Genomic DNA, 22,110 nt, shown 5'->3' on the forward strand with positions numbered 1-22,110 from the left:
TAGAACAGCAAAAAACCTAACCATGCAGCGGATGATAAACGGCACACTGAGGAGCGCCTGCCTGACTCCCAGAAGCTATTTATCAGGCTCTCTTAATGCAAGCTAACTGGGCTACTGCATGCAATTGGCATAAAAGCTTCTGAGCCTGACACTAAAAGAGGAGACATCACACGGGGCAGCAGGGGAGCCAGGACTCCCTCATTTGCTCATCGTATGGATTACCCCTTTAAAGAGAGTGAGAGAGGCTGGTGGAGGAAGGGGAGGCTTTCTCATTGTAACAAATAGCTTTTCAGCCACTGCAAATGATTTCTCTAAATCTATCGGGTCACTCTTTATTTTCCCAGAGATGAGGGGAAAAAAAAAAAAGTCTGAAATTGATTTACCATCTATAAATAAAAAAGAATCAATGGTAAAATTTCTAGCTAATTTCCCTCTCCCTCTTTCCCCCTTGGACTATTTGTTATCTTGGAAATACTTATCTGGGAAAAAAAAAGAGAAACATCAGCACTTCCAGCCCCAGCTGCACTCCTCCTCCTCCTCGCCCCACAGACCAGCCCTCTTCTCCTCTCCTCTCTTTCTTCTTCTCCCCTCTCATCGCGTGGAGAGAGACTGGTCCTTTGGGTGCGTCTGGCTCCTCTTCTCCAGCTTGCCGCCGGCATGGCTGGTCCCTTGACCCTGCGGGGTAGTGCCTTTAAAAAGCGGCTCCTTTTCTTTCCTGCCAAAGGAAGAGAAAGGGAGATGTTGTGAAACGCTGTGCTGCTCCCGCAGCAGTTTAGCCGCGCATGGGCTGAGCTCCGAGGAGCCACCATGTGTAAATCTCACAGGGAAGTGCGTCTGCAAGGAAGGCTTTGGCAACTCAAGAGAAATTGGAGGTGGTTAAAGACCAGCTGGGCCCACACTCCTTTGGCCAGAGCAGGGTTAGTCCTTCCAGGAGACCTCAAGGGCTTTGCACCAGCTCTGAGCTCTCCAATAGATGGGCCCCACTGCTTCCCTTTGGGCTAACGCACCTACAGCTCACTGCAGCCCCCACGCTCCCAAAGCATTTCACTTCATTTCTCCCCAGTAACACCCCTCATATCACTGTGAATACTTCCTCCTGGGGCAGAGACTGTTTACAGGACAGCTAGGTTCCCAGGTGTGCTCACCTCTGCGTTGCCCCCGCTGCCAGAGCAGCTCACAGCCCACGGGAGTCCCCAGACTCCTGCCATGGGTCCGGGGAGCACCCATCGTACCACACGCAATGCCAATGCGCTGGCATCCAAACCAGTGTGCTCAAAGAGCCCAGCTGTTTCACCGTGCCCATTAAATCCAAATATCTAATGGTAATTGAGAACTGGAGCTGTCACTGTTGTTTGGGGCCTGGCACTTCCAGCACCTGGTGGGCTGCTGTCCGAGCAGAGCAGTGGGAGTTAACTGCTGACCTCTGAGGAGCAGAGTTACACGAAATACAAAATACTCTTGTGGAGCTGCCCCAGGAGTTCTGGGGCTAAGGACTGAGCTCAGCACAGCTCTGTGGCTTCCCACAGCTTGTCACCTTCTCCGCGCAGCTTTGGCTCCTGGAACAATCACTGCGGGTTTCCCAGACAAAGTGCTGCTGGGGTGTGTTTACAGCGTGCGTGCTGGATGTTTGCTACTTTAAGGAAATCTCTAGCCTTTATTATCCATTAATTCTGTAGCATTTCTATTCTGTTTACTTACATAGCCTCGTTGCTTAAAGGCCTTAATTAAAATCCTCCGTATCACATCCCAGCGCTCTCGCCACCCTCCGGCTCCTGCCAGTTGTGTTTCACAGCAATGACAGGCACAGACAACTGGGCAGCCTCAGCCTGTCTGTCTGTCTATCCATCTAGCTGCTAAGGCCCTTTGCCTTGCAGCACTGTCAGGTCACACCGGAGCTGCAAAGGTGCCTCTGAGCTGGGCGCTGGGTGCAGGAGATGAGGAGCAGCTCCTGGCCCTACCAGCAGCCCCCAACCCTGCCGGTTTTGTTCATTCACCCCCACTGCTATGGCAGGAGGCAAGCAGAGAGCATCCTCTACCTGTGCATGACCTATCCTCTGTGCACTCGCTCTGCTCCCTCCTAACCTCAGTTATCTGAGCCTTCCGCAGCAGCTGGAGCCCCCAACCCAGCTGGTGCTTGGTGCTGTACAAACCCGCACGGAAGCAGAAATGTTTCAGTGAAAAGAGCTGAGATGGAAACCAGGTTCCCCGATCGCTCCACCCCAAATAACCCCAGGGAACTGGGTGCCTCTGAGCCTTCCTGCCGCCGCGACACATTGTCGCCTTTCTTCCCCCCATGCAGACGTGTTTGTCAGTGCTCCTGCTTTTATTTGCAGTAAGAGGTTTAAAAATACATTTGAAATGAATTGTAATAATGTAGGTGCCGATGGGGCACAGGGCTAAGGAGGCTTCGCTCCACCAGCCCTCCCCTCCCTGCTGCCATCACAGCTGCCACCATTTCAGCATCTGCTGCATCTCCACAGCTCGATCACCAACCTATGGCACAGTGGTATTTTGAAGAGATAAACATTGAGACAAAAATAAATAAATTAGGACCCTGGGAGGGAGACCTGAGAGGCACACAGAAGTGAGAACGAGCGCTTTCTCTGGTGCTGTGTATAATTACATTGACAAGTTCCTAGACGACGCTGGAGACCCAAACGCGGCAGCAGCTGTGGACCAAACACAGAATCCTGCAGAACACAGGGAGGCACGTCAGTCAGCCCATCCCCTGCCCTGGGGCTGCCCCTGTCACTGCTGACAGCATGCCCGTGCCCAGTGGAGGAGCAGCATTGGCCAGGCAGTGCCCCTATGGAGGCACTGATTTCCCTGCTTCCGATCTGCCAGGGCAGGAGAGCATCACTGCTGAACCTCCTTCCCAGAAAGGCAGCCCGACCTGTCTCCTCTCTACAAGGGAAGGAAGCAGTATAACAAGAAACATGCAAAGAGGAGAAAAATGGGTCTTATACCTCCTTTTTCATCAGCTAGGTAACACCAAAAAAGGAAACCTTAGTTGACCAGTGGCACTAACAGGTGGGATTTTTAGACACTGTCCTTTTTCAGCAAGCTATCCAAGCATTCATTGAACAGAAGCATCATGAGTATCAAGCACTCTGTTCACACCAGGTTCTCGTGGCAGTGATTTTTGGATGTACAGCCAATTGACAGACAGTCATGATCAGATCGCAGCTCTGCTGCGAGCTCATCACACATACAACAGTTAATCTTGCAGCCACGCAAACTGTTTTGCAAATTGAAATCTCAGAGGCATAGCAATTACAATACCAAATTTATACCACATCTCACAGTCAACTAATTGTACATCCAAAAAATCACCACTTGAATAATCTGAATACATTCACCTTTACCGCTAAAAAAAACCCCACTACGTGCTTGATCTCAACATAATTTTGAGTTACGGAACCCACAGGAAAAAATGCCAACCTCTGATTTCAACAGCAAAATTGCTTCTATCTAAATACAGCAGAAGCATAGCTCGTATTGGGGCCTGGCATGTTGGTGTTTCCAGTGATGCTTTTATTTTCACATTCTGCAAAATGGGGATGTTGCTTGCTTTAGCTCTCTCAGCCCATATGCAGGAAGACAAGCCCTATATATGTTTACACCAAATACACTTCCCATGTTCACCTCTAAAACAATTTTATCAGTATTTTTAATTGCTAGGAAAACTTAAATCTTATAGGTTTTACAATGAATCAGCAGACTGACAAACCAGGCTGACGTTTTAGACGAGCTGAGGTTTACAAAGCCACTGCCCTGGAGGAGGTGAGGACTCTCACAGCCCCCAAGCACACTTGTGCCCTTGTGGCATTTTGAGCTCTTTCACACACGCGTTTCTTGACTTTAGTTCCCACCTGGCGAAGCATGTTGAGGTGGGGAATGACAGATTTTAATTAGGGACTTAGCAGCTAGCATATTAAAGAGGGCCAAACTGAAGAGGACTCTGTTTAAACTGCAAAGGGAGGAGAAAATGAGGTTATTCGAGCCACATGAGTGGGATCAAAAATGAATCATCAGGGCTGGAAAATGGCTAACCTCTGATCCCTGAAACCAAGAAATCTGGTTGCTGTCATGTATCTGCTGATCTAATTTTTACATGTTCCCCTCCATCCGGAGGAGCGGCGGTTCCGTTGCAGATGGGCAGCCATTTCAGCTAAACAATCAATGCCTGATTACTTCAAACGCTTCGCTCTCAGGGATGCACAATTAACCGGGCCTGTATTTGACACTGCAAGGAGAGCGCAGTATTTTCTGGGATTGTCTGACAAGTTTCAAACGTAAAAAACACAAATCAAATGGCCCAGCAGATAATGACAGCCAGTGCCCTGGCAGTTAGATAATGTGCGTGCTCCAAAGCAAGGCCAATTAGAAGCTATAAAAACAAATTTACAATGTTAGAGCAAAGGTCAGAAATCCTCAGCCATTACCACAAGCTTGATTTTTTTTTTCTTTGAGCAGTCACCAGTGCCTATTTCCAGAAAGCGAGCACAGATTCACGTTTGCCAGATGGCCACCCACCTCTTACTGCAGATTATGATTTCTGGGCCATGCAAAGCCCACTAGGTTGGTGCATGGAGAATCCCAGGGCTACTCGGCAATCACACCAGGTCCATACCCTGGGGCCATACCTTTCCGAATGCAGGGATTGTTCCACGCTGCTTATAGAGAAGGCATCACATTAGAGCCTGCTCCTCAGGGGAGTTCGCAGGTGTCTCTCCCTCTGCCGCTGAGGGGATCCTGCTACTTGTCATCCATCCCGCTGTTCCTGCCCTCCCTCCCCAGCTCACCGCAGCGAGGCACACCTTCTTCTAGAGGAGAGACTGCATGGAGGCAGGAATGATTCGCCTGTAACTGGGACCACATTTTCACGCAAGGGAAGGAGAAGTAGCCACAATTACAAGCAATGTGCATGGCTCAGACCCAGCCATAGTTGTGTATCTGTACTGACCCTGGAGCAGAAAGCTGCAAAGAGGATGAGAAAAGGTTTCTTCTTGTCCCCCATCCTCCTATTTTCTAAGGAGGATAATGCGTTGCATTCACCTGATGAGATATTAGCAGAAAATGACCATCTCTTGAGTTCAAATAAGAAATATGATATTGGGATTAACATGCTACGTACACCAGACATTACCCAAGTCAACCCATCCAACACACAGCAGCTCTCCGTGCTTTCAAAGTGGAGTGTGCTGTCCTGCCCTTTGGAAACAGGGAGAGTCCACACAGGGGTGAGGCTTGAAGTAACACAGATGCTGTAAATCTGCTTACTGAGCCCTGGCTTCCTCAGAGCTGCAAGCCCAAGGAAGGAAGAGAAAAGCAGGTGGGTATGTCTAGGCATATCTACGTGAGGATACCCAGGAGAGCTAATCCAAATACATTTAAGGTGTAAACGTAAAGCTGATTAGTGAAACCACAGTAAGCTCCTATGTGGATATGCTCCTCCAGAGTTAAAGTAGCCATAATTCAATTCATTCATTTAGCTCATTTCCAAAAGTAAATTAAGGTAGAGAAAATTAAATTAAACAAGCTGACAGCACCTTCATTTTGAAAAGGATTGTTAACACGGACCCAGTCTACCTCATGCAGTAATGCAGATTATTTTCCCCTGCTAGGCAGGCATGCTGGCTCCCCAGGCCAGCCTTGAAGCCGTGTGTTTTTACACATCCTTTGTTCGGGGATGGTCTGAAAGCAGGACCAAGCCTGAGGTGTATTTGGCTGTTTGCATGTGCTTTAGACTGCGTGTGCTTAAATCCAGGGCAAAATCCTCCCAGCCAGCGCTCCAGTCCCTAAGCGCTTGACAAGGTAATTGTGGTAATGGGGTGTTTTGGTGAGCCCTCTGCTGGAAGCCAGCCAAGCGCTGCAGATCTCCCCAAACTCTGCAAATGGATCCTTTTCATTGAACCCACGCAAACGTGTCACAGTTTAAAACCTGAAAGGCTTTCTGTAACGACAGCCACAAGTATCAAGAGTTGCATAAAACGTGCAGACGTGCGTGGGAGTGAGCTGACAGATTATAATTACCAATAGAGAAGGGGGAAAAAACAAAAATTAATTTTTGAGGCAAAACATATAATTTGCCTTTAAACCATAGTAGTGTTCCCATTACTAATGCCATTTACAGCCCTGGAAATCGGATTGAAGTTGTTTGACTCCTCAGCAGTTTTATTTGCTTTTTTCTTTCTTTGCCTTTTTTTTTTTTTCTTTCCTTGTAAAGGTGCACCAGCCAATGTGGGAGGATAAAAAAGCAGGGCTTTTTTTTTTTTAGACACTCATATGAGATTTGTACTGATTGAACACGAAGGGAGCCAGGTAAGACAGTCTGCAGGCTTTGGCAGCGTTTCTGTGCTAGCTGGTAGGATCGTGCAACATTGCAGGCCCATACAGCCCTGCCAGTGACACAGGGAAGGCTCTTAAATTTAGTCTGCTGCCACTTGTCTACTTCTCCCTACAAAACAGACACAGCTATAGGGCACCCATTGACCATGAACTGGTAAAATCCCCAAGACAGGTTGCAATCCTCCCTTGGAGCCAGGCTGGTGATGGAGGGTTTTTCAGCTGACTTTTTTTTCCTACTCTCACTTCATTTCCTCCTTTCTTTACAAATTGTAAGTGGTTTTGCTGATCTTCCTCTGGAACAGCGCTGGAGGAAGGGTAATAAACCATTTACTTTGCTGTGCCTGCACAATTCAAGAGGCGCTGCCAGTAGTGTACACCCTCAGGCTGTAGTAGGGTGAAGTGCTGATGTTACAAGCAGCCCGGGGAGGTGAAGAGCCTGTGTGCATCCTCTGTGGCCAAGAGAAATGGCCAGACCTGCTAATGTCTCCAGGATTGCTCTGGGGAACTTCTCTTTGAAGACCCAAGTCAGTTTTATTTTGTGATAAAAAATAAAATAAAATAAAATAAAATAGGAGACACCAAACTTGCTCTCAGCAGTAGTAGCAGCCTCCCAGTGTGGCTGGCTGAGCTGCCTCCTTACCCACGTGTCGGAGCACATGTAGTTTGGGTGTCCCACACAGACATTTCATTCAGCCCAGTTTACTAAAGGGGCTGGGAAGCCTGTTTTCCTATACTTACACATGCCCATGCACTGTCATCACCTGAGCCCAGTGGATGTATGCCTCGAAGATGACCAGCCACATCTTCAGTATGAGAGAAGTTGCGAGCAAAAGGGAAAAGGTACCTAATTTTCTTTTCTCCCACTTCCACAGAATTGCAATGCTACTGTGCCCTGGAAGCTCTGGAGTATTTCGGATCTCAGTTGCACTGAGATCAAATTTGTTCTAGAGCACTGTTACCCTGATAAAACTAGTAATTCTTGTGAGGACCTCTACTTTTTTTTTTTTCTTTTTTTTTTTTTTATATAGGACTGCTTTCTCTACTTTTTTTTTTCTTTTTTTTTTCTTTTTATATATAGGACTGCTTTCTCACTCAAAATGTTGGGGGAAAAGATGAAAAACCAGCAGTTTAAGTTTGGAGGAAGTGAGCTGGGGATGACAGCAGAGTCCCCAGAGAATGACAAGAAGCAGCCATCTACATAAAGCAGGCAGGTGGCTTCACTCCCAGCTCTCATCTCAGACATGGCCAGGTCAAAGAAAGCACCGACAGATGCTGGTAAAACCTCAAAAATCCTCAAGGCATATCTTTAAAGCATAGAGAGAATTTTTTTTCTGAAAGACAGCAAGAGGGGGTGTGGGAAGAACATCCCAGACCCAGTGGGACAGAAGGACCCCCACGCAGCATGTGCCACAAAGCGGCAAATCCCCAGGATGCCATCAGCCTGAGCCTGCAGGACCACACAACCCCTGGAAACATCTCCTTTGATCAGATGGGGCTCAAAATGTGAAAGACTGAGTTATCCCAGCAGAAGCACCTGCTTGTCAGACCGTGCTTGTCCACGGGAAGACATTCCCCATCTCCACCCAACGTGATGCAGATGATGGTTCCCATCGCCTCCGAGGATGACGGGCCAGCCCTGTGGGCCTCTCCGTCCAGGTGGGTACACAGCTGTGAACTCATACATCATCATTAAGGCTGCAAAGTCAAGCAGCAAGAGGAGGAATTGCCAGAATAAAGGCTGTCAGAGCAATTTTAATTCAACCTCCTGGTGGATATGCCTTCTGATGCAGTCTTTAATTACCTCATCACAGCCTACTTTTTCCTCAACAAGACTGCTGCTTCATTCAGGGCACGACAGACAGGCAGCAATTAGTGAAGGGCCGGTCAATATTTTGTTCTGTCCTTTTTTTGTTCAGTGCGCTGCCCCAGGCATTATTTGCTGCATGCCATCAAATGCCTGCTCTTAGAATTATTCATCTTCTCCTGGACTTTTCTTACACATATATCAGTGCAGCAACTGAAAGTTTCCCATGTAGGAAGGAATTTCTTTTCCTACACCCCTAAAGGAAAACCCAGTGCAGAAATGAGTTGCAGAGTATTCCACTGGTGAGGTGAGGTTTTTTAGGGTACTGACACGATGTCTGTTCAAAGCCCAGCTCCCATAACCTCAGTCAGAGCTGTAAGCACTTAACGTTTCTATAACTTGGACTCCAGTTGCCCAGAAAACCAGAAACATGGGCAGCTTTCAGGGGGGAAAAAAAAAAAAAAAAAAGTTGTTGGTTAGACAGGCAAGAGGAACTCTGCTGACGCTGCGCTGGAGCACGGCTCTGCTGCACAGTCAATGAGCCAGGAATGAAAGAACAGAGCGATGCTGGTGTGGGCAAAGGCTTCAGGCAGTGTGCAAGGTGACTTGCATTTGCAAATTTTTGCATTGCAAAATTTCTGTTTTCCTACTTTAGCAGCTGTACTCTGCTTTCTCTTCATCTCATACAATTTTTTTTTTTTTTTGTCTTTTACCAGACTACAGTGGAGGACATTTTTTTGCTTTCAAGCCAAGCAATGTTAACCTTTACCTTGGCACAAGTAGACAGGTGTGTGCAGGATGGACTCAGCAAGAGAAAGAGCTGCCTGTGCCACTGACGGCATCAAAGGGAGTCCCAGTCAGATGCTTCCCAGTGAGTGCAGAGAGAGCAGAATTTGCTGGCCACTGAGCAGCATAAAAAAGCACGATAACAAGAGGAGAGGAAGGGCAGGGACCTTCATTGCCACCTGACAGCCCCTGTCTGCATTGTGCTCTCCTGCTCTGTGCCCACTTAACCCAACCTTGGGGAGATGTCTTTGTGCACTGGGTGGACTTTCCTGAGCCTCTCTGAAGGCTTATCACTCTAGAAAATGTTCAGCATTTTCAGCAAGGCTTTTAATTCATTAGCTCACACATGAAAATATACTAACCTTTCTGCCCTTCCTAGCTGAGTCATCGATGCTTTCCTATTTTGCAGCAGACACATCACCTTCAGGAAAATAATGGCTTAGCATGCTGATAGCAACGGACCTTATCTTCCTCAACTGGGCATTCGTTTAGGATCACAGGGTCTTGCACACTGTGGGGAACCCTGTGTGGCCACTAGGCTCCTGGGGAAGCTGAGGTAAGGCTGGAGGAAACTCAACAAGAAGAGTCCTGGAAGAGACTGAATGGACTGTGGTGGGAGGGAGGTCGCATGGGAGGATAGCTGTGGGCAAGGTGGGGGTGGAACAGACAGAAAAGATTGTCTGAGAAGTAGTTGGTGATAAAATGCCCTTTAAGCATTTCACTTTTGTGTTTGGCTCTCTACGGAGTCAGTGTAGAGTCCAGAAGTCTCCTCAGGGCTCTGAGCTACCTGGGGACTTGAGGCTTGCCCAGATCCTCCCTTGGCTACAGGGCGAGCAGAAACCCCTAAGGTAGGCCGTGGCCAGCAGCTGTGAACACCTCCCCATGCTGGTGAGGACATGTTGGGAGGGGATGGGTTTCCCAACTGCAGAGCTGGGTGCACACAGACTCACTCCAGTCCTTTAGAGACCACCACAACAATGGGTTCAAGCTTCATTTCTAGCACCAGCTATTCAGAGACAAAGCACAACATCCCTGCTGCCCCAGCAGGCTCAGCAAATACTTGAGGGCACCAGCCCTAAACTAACTTTCACAGTGGTCTCTTCAGAAGGCAGTGGAGCCTTACTCCTGGGAGGATGGTGGGAACAGTTCAACACTGGGGAACTGAAGGCCTCATCTAGAGGTGACTTGTCACACAGGCTTCTGTAGACAAGGGCTAGTGGCGTCTAACCACAGGTCCAACTGTGGATCTGACCAGTCGAATTCACTTGCAGGCACATAAACACCTTATACAGATGCAGCTATTCCTCTTTCCCTCTTGGAATAAGCTGCACAAGTATACATATAGCACAGGGTGCTCTAGTCCCAGCCTCAGTCTTGGGCCTGTAACCAGAGCTGCTGCATCAGTTCTTGTCTCTTGCTCCAGGTGATCCTAATTCCAATAAAATGCCCATGTTATCTAAGCCCTAAGGATGTTATCAACCATCTAAGGATGGCTGTTGTCAGACATTCTGAGAGGACTAAACTTTGTGAAAAGGTGTCTGAATCTGAGCACTAGAAATATTTCCAGCAATTTTCAGGACCATCTCTTGCTTTCTATGCCTCAGTTTCCTTCTGTGACGATACCATCATACACACTTCCTTCTTTAAGACCCTTCAGTCAGATGTGCTCTGGAAGCGTTTCAGGTTGTTGTTATTTCCAGGGCTATAGTTATAACACATTTTGGCTGCACTAATTCCCTCAAACAGAAATCGTTTCGCCTGTAGTAGGCTGGGACAAAGCAGCCAATTAGTTGTCCCTTACACGTTTATTAACTCTGCAGCTTTCTTTCAATGAGTATGTGGAATCTGGTAATGTTTTAATATATTTTCATAAACTGTGGGCACAACATGTCCTGTTTCAAGCTAATAACCATACCATATAATTAGTCCTGATTACACAGATATTTAGTATCATTTTCCATATTCCAATCCCTTCCTACTGCCACTGCCCAGCCAAGACATATTTAAAGCCACAGTCATCTCCCTCCTCTTCCCCAGCAGTTTGCAAGATTTTCTTTTGGACAGGTTTGCAGTTAACATGATAGCTTCAAAGGAAAATTTCATTTCATTGATGTACATTTTATATATATACAGGCTCTGATCAAATGTCAGGTGACAAAACCCAGGATACAAATAGAAGGCATTTGTCTCTTACAGGGAAAAGCCGGTATTTGAAAGCGATGAGGAAATTAACAACATGAATTTTTAAAGATCTATTCCTTAAACATCTGTTGGCTCTGGGCTGAACATTTACTGTATTTAGGATTTTACCGTGAGGTAGCACTCCCCAAACAAAAGATCCCTCACCCCATTAGATTCTGGTGGGGGAAGGAGAGAAATTTGCTCTGTTCAACCTGATTATAGATGTGTATCTTTCCCTGCTGGCGTGGCTGTCTCTATAGAGATGGACATGGATATTTGATGAGATTAAAATGCTTCAGTTACCACTGTCAGTGGCTCTTTAATTTAAAATGAAGAAAGCAAACAAACATTCCTTTTGATGAGGTAACTGAATGATGCTACAGAAAAGCACTTTGCTGTCAGGTGGTAATTAGGTTCAGTAATAGTCATGGGTTTTTAGCCTTGGAGGCTGTGGCCCCTGGGAGTCTGAAAGAAATGATACATTCAATTTCCGGAGGAAAGGAAGATGCTGGATGCTTTTCTTTGCTAACCCTGCAGGTCTCTGCAGATAAGAGCATTCAGAGCTGCAGCGCTGACAATCCTTCTTGAGCCAGCCTAAACTGTTGTGTCAAGATCATGAACAGAGAAAGGGAGATGGACCCAAAGTAGGACATTTAAACACCTAATGCAGTCAGGCTGGCTCTGACCGCATATATAAGGAACTGCCAGGATGGCTGCACCGAAAGGATTTTTAAAGGCTGCCAAAGGGTACTCCAGCAATTGCTTTATGGCCTGGGCTGATATTTGTAACATCCATCTTAGGCATCAATGGAAAATCTACGGTAGGAAAGTATTCCTTTGTAAACAAGCAACTGTTCCCACAGGTGCTTTCTTAAGGGGAAAAAAGAAGGGAAAAGAGGAAAGTGAATTTCAAGGCTCATCTGCATTCCTTGGTGGAGAGGAACAATTCCATTTGGAACTGGATTTTCCATTGTAAAGTATAAATTATATCTGGCTATGCTGTTAAGAGCTGAAATCCAAGAGAAACACTGCAATTGATCCAAATGCATTTAGCTGGAAATTTTGATACTGGAGTTGTAACTTCTCTGTTCTCAGAACAGAGATAAATTCTGAATATGGTGTTTCCCATGAAATAGGAGCTTTGGTTCTTTGCTCCTCTCCTCATGCTATTATGAGGCTATGTCTGTTCAAATAATGGTGGTTCTCAACCAACACTTCAGTAGTATTACCCCTGCTCCTTACACAAGGTAAGATGCTGAAAGGACACCACACTGAGGACCAGCAGCATTGCAGGGCAGTGCTTGGGCATTTCAAACCCTTTCTTCACACCTTTGTGCATTGCTCACTGGTAGCCTTACTTCATGTCCAAAAAGGACTTGCTTTTGGAGAAACAGCCACTAAGCTGGCTGTAAAGCTGGATTAAGGATTTATGGTGAGGGGGAAACTTGAGGCAAAGGGTCCTGGTCACACTAGGAGAAGGAAACCTGCCGTCCGGTTGCCAGCGCTGCAGTAGGTCCAAGGCGAGGTGAAGAGAGCTGCCTTCAGTACAGGCTTGTCAGTAATTTCCTGAAGTACTGAAAAGTTTTCACTTCCAGAATTAAAACTTTTCAAAATAAAGCAAGTCTGATTCTCCTCTCACTCTTCGGAGATAAATGAAGGGTAAGTCCATTAAAGATACTGGTGTGAGATTGGTGTACAGCAGACAGAATTCAGGAAAGATATTGATATCTCCAAAATCCCCTGAATATTTTTTCAGGCATAAACCAGGTATCTTTCCTGATCATAAATGCTTTATTTCTGAATGGAATTTCAATAAAATAAGCACAGTTAGACTGGCATGCTTATTATAAAGCCATAATGCAGCAGCACTGAAGTTTAGTCATGAAAGGTATTAAAAAAGCAGCCCCACTAAAGCAAGAGAAATTGCTTTTTGACCTACCGAGTTTTAGGAGTAGGTGCTAGCGGTCTTTCCACCAAGGAGTTCAGTCTGTAGTAGTCCAAGAATGTCCTGGCCACGTTCCTTCCAAGCTTCATATCTGTAAGTTTTTAATTAAGGAGCATTTCTGGAAATAATTAAAAATAATAATAATAAAAAAGCAGAATCTAGAGGTAAATTACTGCTATTTGACGCATGAGCAAGTTTTACATTAGCCATCCCACAGTGCTCAGACCTCAGGCAAAATGACTTACATAAGCAGATAAAGTGAGGGTCATCTTGTTTGCTTCTTGTTTTCAGAGGCAGATGTTATATAAAACCACAGACAGGAGGAAACAATCTCCTTTTCTCCCAATGCCTGGCTGCAGATCCCCGTGGCATTCATGAGGTAATAGACAAAACCAAGGAGCGTTCCAATTTCAATGTTCAGGGAAAATATATATCTAAAAATGTCTGTATACAGGCAGTATTTCTGTGCTTGTATCTAGGAAACAAGGTCAACGATGTCGTGGCATGAACCAGCTATGGACCAGTATACAAACTCAACACTGGAATTAAAGCTGTAGCCCTCCACCTTGAGCACAGACCTCCCACACTGTCCTAGGAGAATCTTTAGTTGTGGTGTATTCAGGACCTAAAATGGTGTTTTAGCACTGAACTGGAAGGATGCCTTGGAGAGCTGTACGTTACCTTAAGGAGGTCAGCAGTAATACTGGGAGCTCTTCCCTCCTCACTAGCCATGATTTCAGCTTTGGTTAACCCAAACCCAACACTACACAGATGCTACCTGTAAAAACTGCTACAGAGACCTTGCAGGCACCTGAACCTCCTGAAGACTCAGTTGCCTAAAAAGAAGCTCAATAATCCATGTTTGAATTGAAAAATAATTTGCTAGCCAATATATCTATGGGGCAAACCTCCTCTGTGAAATATCAGTGCTAGACCTGCCCGTTACAGGTAGCACCTGCTTATCCTCTACAGGGTGGTGAGCAACTGGAAGAAATGCAATGGATGCCATTACCCACAGCTATATTGTGGGGGCTGAGGACTCCCTTAGTTGCTTATTTTTAACTGATGCCTACACAGACACATATTTTTTACCAGGATGCTGCCCCAAACAGCTATTTCAGGGGTGTTGATGCAGAAGCTGAGGAGGGTACGTAACCTGGGGAATCTAAACATGCCTCTGGATCTGACAGCCAGCAGTCCAAGGAAATAAACCATTGCTGGGTTGTTTTGCGTGCATGTGTGCATGTTCTGTTTCATCAATAGTTATCTGCTGATGTTTCCATTAGAGGAAAATTCCAGAAGTGCAGCATCCCAGGGGCTTCCAGCAGCGCCTGTGAAGATGCTAGCTTCTAAATGAAGCTTTTATTACCCGCCCACTTACATTAGACACATCAAAACAAGTGAGCATGAGACATCAGGTTCAGGCATCACTGTGAAACCTCTTTATCATTTATTTATTTATTTGTAGGGGAGGTCGAACTGACATGACTCAGTCTCTAGCTCTAGCTCTGCAACCAAAAACCATTAGCCAGCCACCAGCTCTGCTGGCGCTGCAGTCAAGCCCTGATCAAGTGGTTGAGGATGACTCCTGACACTGATTTTCTCCCCAGTGATCCGGTCCCACTTCTCTAGTTTCCATTGCCATGCCTGGGGATGGGTACACAGATCCATCCCTTCTGTTTCAGAGTCTACTTGGGTACACTAATTGCCATCCTAATACCATGTGTGCTTCGGGCACCTATACTCCTCTGCCCAGTGGTGCAGCACAGCCCAAACAGCTGGTGTTCGTGGCTGTTGGCTGCATGGACAGGGACAAGGGGGTGTGTGAAACGGCACCGGCTGCATCTCGGCTGCTGCGGCACCCAGAGAGCAGCAGCCTGCCAGCCCCAACAGATGTGGATAACTGTACATGCACAAAAGTTTAGAAAGTTGGAGACAGCTTAAAGTTTATCAGTTCCAGGGAAGGCACCATCTCTTTGAAAGTGTTTTGTGATTGTTACAGGAATTTGGGGATGGCTGGGGGTAGTTTGGTTTCTGCAGCTGTGAGCTGAAAGCAGCAGCAAAGGTTAAGAGTTCAAAGTCGTCTGAGAAAGCCAGAAAGATGGGGAGAAGGCTGTCAAACATTTAAGGGATTGAGACGACTAACATGGCTTGATCTTGTAGTTTCTTTCATTTACTCGGCACTTTAAAGACACAAAGTGGTAATTGGACTCAGTCAAGTCTCTAGGACATTTTGTCGGTGCCACTCTCAGAAGGCTCATCTGCCAGAACTGGCCCTGCTGCCCTTTTCTTTGTCTCCCTAAATCACGTGTGTTCACACGGTGGGAAACGCCTGACCTGGTGTCCTGGGGGACGAAGCCCTGAGATGAGAGTGGGTGCAGCTCAGGAAGTGGCTACATGAGCTCCTCCACGGTGCCTTACAACTCTGCTTCAGCCCTGACCTGGAGAAACCCAGTTCTATGCCTGAACTTAGATCTTGGGGAAAGCTTTTTAATGACAAGCACAGTTAACTACTGGCATAACCTGCCTAAGCACAGCTTGAAATCTCCAGAGTTAAGGTCTTCAAGAACAGGTTAAACCCATAGCAGACAAGAAGGACTTAGTAGCTTTGCATGAAGTTAGGGAAAGGAAGTATAGAAGAGCCCCTAATGCCCCTCCAGCCCCATATCCTTCAGTTCTCACCGTATCCTGCAGCCCACACAGACCTCCTGTTTGCTAGGTTTACAAGGAAAGGCAAAGGCATTTTGCAGAGCATGGACACACCGGTAGGTGGACCCTGGGGCGAAACTGGACACGCAAACCTGTGCCACCACATGGGGCTACTGCAAAGCCACAACACGGGAACAACTCGCAGTCAGTGCTGCTGGAGAGAGATTCAGAGCAGCATGGGATAAAAAATGTGCATGTTCTATTACTAGCCTCTGTAGCCATCCTACCCCCACTGCTCTGCCGGCCGCCTCCACAAAGGATGAGCGGTTTCTGTCATAGAAATCAGGCACCTGATACATAAAAACAGAAACAGCAATAACAGCTTCTCCCTGTGACTGCCTAGCCTGGGCGAGAAATGGCCTGACTCACTCAGACAGTGCGGGCAGCAGGCGCCTGCACAACTGACAGAGAAAAACAAATCAAAGCAATGACATTTGCATTTATTTCACACGCACAGAAGACCCAGACTCCATTTTGCTTCGCTAAATATCACAAGCACATAAGTAACTGTAGCTACAGCCAGAACCCACCTTTTTCTGGGTAGTTGTTTTGGTTTGCTTTTTAATCATCTTTCCTTCTGCAACCACTCATGCTGTGCTGTTGCTCCCAGAAACACCGTACATAACTTCAACCACATTTGACAGAAGACCATTGCCCAGCTATTCCCATCACAGGAGATCCCATGAGACAGTAGAAATCCACCTGGAAATCCACAGTGGAAACAGCTGGGTGAATCTCCACCCCCACAGGCTGCCATGACTTCCTCTCCTCTTCCTTACTCCTCCATCTATTTGTTGTTTCACCATGCTCTGTATTTCTACCTGGAAGTGGAAACCGGCATCGCCATGGCTGGTTTCCCTCCTGGAAATGCTGTGAGAACAGCATTCGCTCTTTGAATGGCATCAGCACTTTCAGGGAGATTTCGGAACAGTCTGCTCATGCACAGTGCTGCCAAATTTTGCAGATGTGAGGAAGTTCAGATAAGACAGGAATCATGTGGGGCTCTTTGCTAAATTCCCCATACTTATGATCCTCACCACGTCTCACACCCTGAAGCTGCTGGCCCTGGCATGAAAACAGGACAGAGGAGGAGTGGGGATCTCGCAAGTCATTACGAGTTTTTGACTGAGAAGATTCACTGATCCTATTGTGAACAGTCTGCTTCAGCTGGAGGCTCCAGAAGCGCACACACAGTCTTGTTCTGTTTGTGTGTGGAGGCAATAAAAATCTCAATTTGGAAACCAGTTAGCGGTACAAGTCATTAGGGGAGGTACTAAATGTTGCTGCTTTAATAGCTCACTGATCATTTAATAATGTCACTGCTGCAGAGCATGGTGGCACCATTCACTCGCTTTTGTTTTGCTTTTTGAAATTCACGGTCATTCCACTTTCAAGTGAGTGGATTATCTCTCTTTCCCCCTCTTGCCAGACACTGCAAACTGCTTTAAATAATTAGAAAAAGGATGGCTCCTTCAAGTTTGCCATCTCATTTTCATAAGGTCCAGTGTCATTGCTTTGGAACAGGAAGAGAAGCTGTGGTGGTAGCGAGGATTTGACAAGGGCAAAACAGTTAGCAGCCCCCACTCATCTTTGATAAGTCCTGTGGGGTCCCTGCCAAGCAGATTGGATCTCTATTTTTATGTCTCATCTAGAGGACAGCACCTCCATCAATTTGAAACACTGCACTGGGTTATTAGTTTATGGAATTCGTCCAAGTTTACTCCTAAGCAGGATTTAAAATCGTGACCTTCCAATTCAGAGGCACCACTTACCAGACCCACACAAGCCTTTTGTTTCAAATGAATAGCTTTAAGTTCTATAGATAGACAGGAGGGAAGAAGAAAAAACAGGGAAGGAAGAAAGAGGAAAGGAAAATGAGATGCAAAGAGAAAGAAAGATGAATCTTTTTAACAGCGCAAATTAAAAACCAGAAGAAGCTCTTTGTCTGACAAAACTGAATTCTACAGCAAATCTCAGTCCACCACCACAACAATCCTGTTATTTATGAAAAGAGGGTTATTTTGTGTGGGAGAGTCCCAGATGACTGTGGTCAGTGAGCATACTGTCAGCTTCATACAATCTCAAGAGAAATATGGATGAGGTTTTCTCGTCTGTTTATAACAGCTTCCATCAATGGATCAAACCCCTTCCTGACATGAACAGGAGCTCTAATGGAAAATGGCATTACATGGCTTTAAACCGCAGTGCTATATTACTGTGCTATATTACACCCAGAACCAGTCCTCTATTTTAGCAGAGCTGTTCTCGCCACAGTCACTTACTTGTTCTGTTTCACAGGACTGCTACTGTCCTTTGACAAGTAAGAGATGCTGCCTACGTCACGCCTAATTGTCGGGGGACACTTCAGATGAAGTGTGACTGGGACAATGCAGAGACTTTGGCAAGGGGCAGTTCTGTGGCTTTTCCTGATCACTTAACACAGTGCAAACCTGGGTGCTGATGATATATCCTTCCCCAGGACTGTCACTGCAGGAAACAAGGTTCACATGTTTCAGTATATCTCGTTATGTATTTCAAAATCATTAGCAAAGGAGGAAACTTCCAAAAGGGAATGTGGGAGTGGACAGGACTGACCCAGTCCTTCCTACTGACTTTTGCAGGAGCAGGGCTTGGGCAGAAAAGCGCTGAAAACACCAGGCTGTCAGCTTGCAGGGCTGCGAGGTGTCTATGGGCATGCTTCCTGGGAGGGTCTGCCATGGTCAGTGAGGACAGGGCTCCTCGTAGGTCCAGTGTGAGGCCCAGGCTGGATATAGGAACTGCTGGTCACAACCTCTCGTGGTACCTGGCAGGAGGTCAGGAGACAGATTTGCAGCTCTCCCCTCTGGCCTTAAAATCTATCAACGTCCTGAACGCAGCCAGCCTGGAAATGGCATAAGGACCTTCCCCAAGTCCTCTCACACATTAGGAGAGTATTTCCATTCCCAACAGCCTCTGATCCTGATCCAAGGCATGACCGGGCAGCACAGATGCTTTTGGAAATGAAACATAATGGCAAAGACAAGTCTTCATTTTTATTCCTCTTGCGTGTTATCAAGGAAGGAGCTGGGCGGAAAGCCCCCTGGCTGACTATTTTAGGCTTTCAGGCCCTTTTCCTGAAATGCTTGATTGTGGTGGAAGAAATTACGAAGATGGAAGTTGTGCGCTCTTCTCCCTGAGCAATCAGAGGCCTGTAATTTTCCCTCCTCCTCTGAAAGGGGAGGATGAAGAACAGGTATCTTGGAGAGCGGGGTTTTATCTCTGCTGGAGGGAGTGTGCCGCAAGGACTGCGCCGTATTTCCCATGAACTCATTTCAATATCAGCTGTTGCATCTGCCCTTCTTGTGAACTCAACAGAAACAGGCAGATCCTGGTTAATGCCTGGGGTGCAGAGCAAGGGGTCTCATGGTAGAGAAAGAAGTAGGTAGAAGGTGGAGTTGCTGGATGGGAGACACTGTCAGAGAGTCAAGAGCCCCTGACCCCATGCCCATGATGGGGAGCAGAGGGAAACGTGGTTAAATGCCTGGGGCCCCACTTCTCCCTCTGCCACACCACAGCACCAGCGAAGAAGCCACCCAACTGAACACGTTTGGCTGCTGATGAAAACCTCTGCACAAAACCGACCTGCAGAGCTGCCGCCACATGCGGCCAGGAAAGGGGAGCACTTAATTCACCGTGGGATTAGAGATACGCAGACAGGGAAGGAAAATCAGGTCACCCAGAGCAAGCACAGAAACAGAGAGGTGTGAGATGTCTCAGACACTACCAAAGTAGCACTGGAAATGCAACACTGCCCATTTTTAACTCTGAATCCACATGCCATTTACCCTGCACTATGAGCATCATTTTGCAGGGACATCTCTGACTGCTGTTCCATTATCCTAATGCCATCTTCACATTGCTCTGTGCAAGTTACATTTTATCCATCTTACAGTCCCTCTACGCCACTGGGAGATGGAAATGGGCCCTCCTGTAAATGGTAATCTGGCCTAAGCTGTAAAATGAAAAAAAGAAAATGGTTTATTTAATATCTTGGCGGCACTGACTCCTGATGAGATTATCTAAAGGGCAGAGGTCACAGCTCACAGCTGAAAAGGAAAGTCTCAGAAGGGGTGAATTTCAGCACCAGTATATTTTAATTCATGAAAATACTGCATCAGCATCACTCTATATATTGATATACTTTAAAAATGATTTACTTAAAAAAATAGTTATAATAGCTCCTGCTAAATTGTCCCAGAATGAATTTGGGCCCGTATTTACTGGTCTCACATTACTATCCGAGGAATCTTTAGTCAGAGTATCAAGAAAACATGGGGCTACGTCTCTTCTTGTGATGTTAACGTTTCAGATATTTTGTATTGTTTAATTCTGGTCACTTGCCAAATCTGGGAAGGAGCCTTTGTGGATTAGCTGACCTCAGCTCTTTACACAGTCAATGAAAATTACAGAGTTGATTCTCTCAGACACACTGAAAAGGGATGAGGGGAAAGGAAGCAATTTCCAAGTGAAAATACAGCATTCACAATCTTCTCCGATCACTGATGTTCTCAAATGCACAAGGGAAAAGCAGCAAGTAAACTTAAGTGTTAACAGCTTTTGTTTTCAGTTTGGTTAGAAATGCAAGAACAGTACAAGCATTTCCAATTCCAATTAAAACTCCCAAAATACAGTGGAAAATCATGAGCAGAACTTTTTTTGGATGCTCTTGGTCCATCACAGCTCAGCCCTGAAGCATGATGACACCCATCGCTTCACGTCTAACAGTTTGCATTAGATATTCCACTCACAGCTTTGTGCATAACATTCACCACTACCCAAACAAAATCAGTTTCAAGATAAATGGTAAAAAGAATGTTTCAACACACCAAAGTGTGGATAAACCATTTTTCATCTCTAAATTGTTGAAAGCTCATGAATTGTATAACTCATAACTAGGCATCAGTAGTCTGTTGCATGCTGCATTTTCCCTCTTCAGCTGCAGCTTGCATTTTGAGACAATAAGTAGCTCTGAGGAGAGAAATCCTAAAAAAGATGAAGTTATGAAATACGAGGAGCTAAGAAATATGAGAAATTAAGAAATTACGAAATCTGAGAATTGAGTTCTGTTGTGATATAAACCTGCCTATAACTGATTTTAAAGCTTTTGGGTAGAGGAAAGATAGAGTTAAAATGCCTCTCCTTAAGGACTTGCTCAAAGACCCACTGGATTCTTCCTGCCTTCAGTCAGTCTTTGGTAAGTCCGTTCAGGGCAAGGCATCGTCTGCGTTTGTACTGGGCAAAATGCAAGGAAGAGAAAATTTATATTCAGAAACTGGCTCACCTCCTCTCTCAGATTGTCCTGGGAGGAAAAAGGACCATGGCCTCAGAGGCTGTACCTTTAAAAACACTTGCAGGCTGCAAGTAATAGTCATGCTTCAGTGTGTTCAACATTTTGGCTGAGCTCAGTACAATGCGCAGTGATTTAAGGCTGGGAGATCAGGCGGGATTCAGCAAATTCAGAATTATTTATTTCTTTAGAGCAGAAAGTCTGGCTACAGATTATTTACTGCAAATGGGTCTGTTTGGGGGAGGGGAGAAAGGAGAGAGGGTAGAGAAGGGGCAAATTGAATGACTGAAATTTTTCAATTAAAATAAGCAGTTTTTAAAAAAGATTTAAGGTTTTATTGGAAAGTGTGAAATAATTCAAGAGTGTGGAGCCCTGCTAAGTGCAGATCATAGAGATCTGGGGAGGGAAAAAAACAAAATCTTATTCTGTGGAAGAAGGGGAGGAAGGAAAAAAAATGGAAGAAAAACATCATTATCTTTGTTTCTTCTGCTACATTAATGTATTTCTCTCCCCGTGTTATCTCCAGTATCTGCAAGTATTGATTCAGAATAAGGCACTGTGGTGTAGGCTGCAGGCAGCAGAAAGCTCTGCTGGGAGTGGCACGTTTCCAGGGCTGTCAGGGCATGAAAAAAGACCGGGGGATTGGTTTTACAATGGGATCTGTGCCTGGCCAAACTGGAGACAGGGACACTACCTGCAAGGACCAGGCTGAGCTGGAGTAGCAGAGAGGGTCCAGCTCAAGGGGTGGATCAATGATGGAGGCGTCTTTGGGTGTTTTGCCTGGGCTTGAGTAGCATTAAAGGATAGGAGGACAATGAGAGTTAAATGAAGTAAAATTCTTCTGGATGGGGAACATGAGGCATGCATGCCAAGACCTTATTTTTGTTTGTTTTTCTGTTTTGGACTCAAAGGTCCACACCAGCTCTTGAGCTCAGGCTGTAGGGGACACACATGAGCTCTGTTCACATCAGCCAGACACACCTCATTTGTAGCTGGTTACTCCAAAGT

General features: G+C 46.0%; 1 protein-coding gene across 1 annotated transcript in view; it reads right to left on the reverse strand.

The window, feature by feature from the left end:
• Positions 1–591: 591 nt before the first annotated feature.
• Positions 592–22,110, reverse strand: part of AGBL4 (AGBL carboxypeptidase 4) — a 900,915-nt gene continuing 879,396 nt past the window's right edge. The window contains exons 12-13 of the mRNA XM_035537467.2: positions 13,062–13,158; positions 592–715 (exon numbers count right to left, since the gene is read on the reverse strand). Coding sequence (XP_035393360.2) covers positions 592–715; positions 13,062–13,158 — 221 coding nt within the window. The remainder of the gene's footprint in view (positions 716–13,061; positions 13,159–22,110) is intronic.

The sequence above is a fragment of the Cygnus atratus genome, chromosome 8 (genome assembly GCF_013377495.2).
Source record: "Cygnus atratus isolate AKBS03 ecotype Queensland, Australia chromosome 8, CAtr_DNAZoo_HiC_assembly, whole genome shotgun sequence".
Taxonomy (NCBI): Eukaryota; Metazoa; Chordata; class Aves; order Anseriformes; family Anatidae; genus Cygnus; species Cygnus atratus.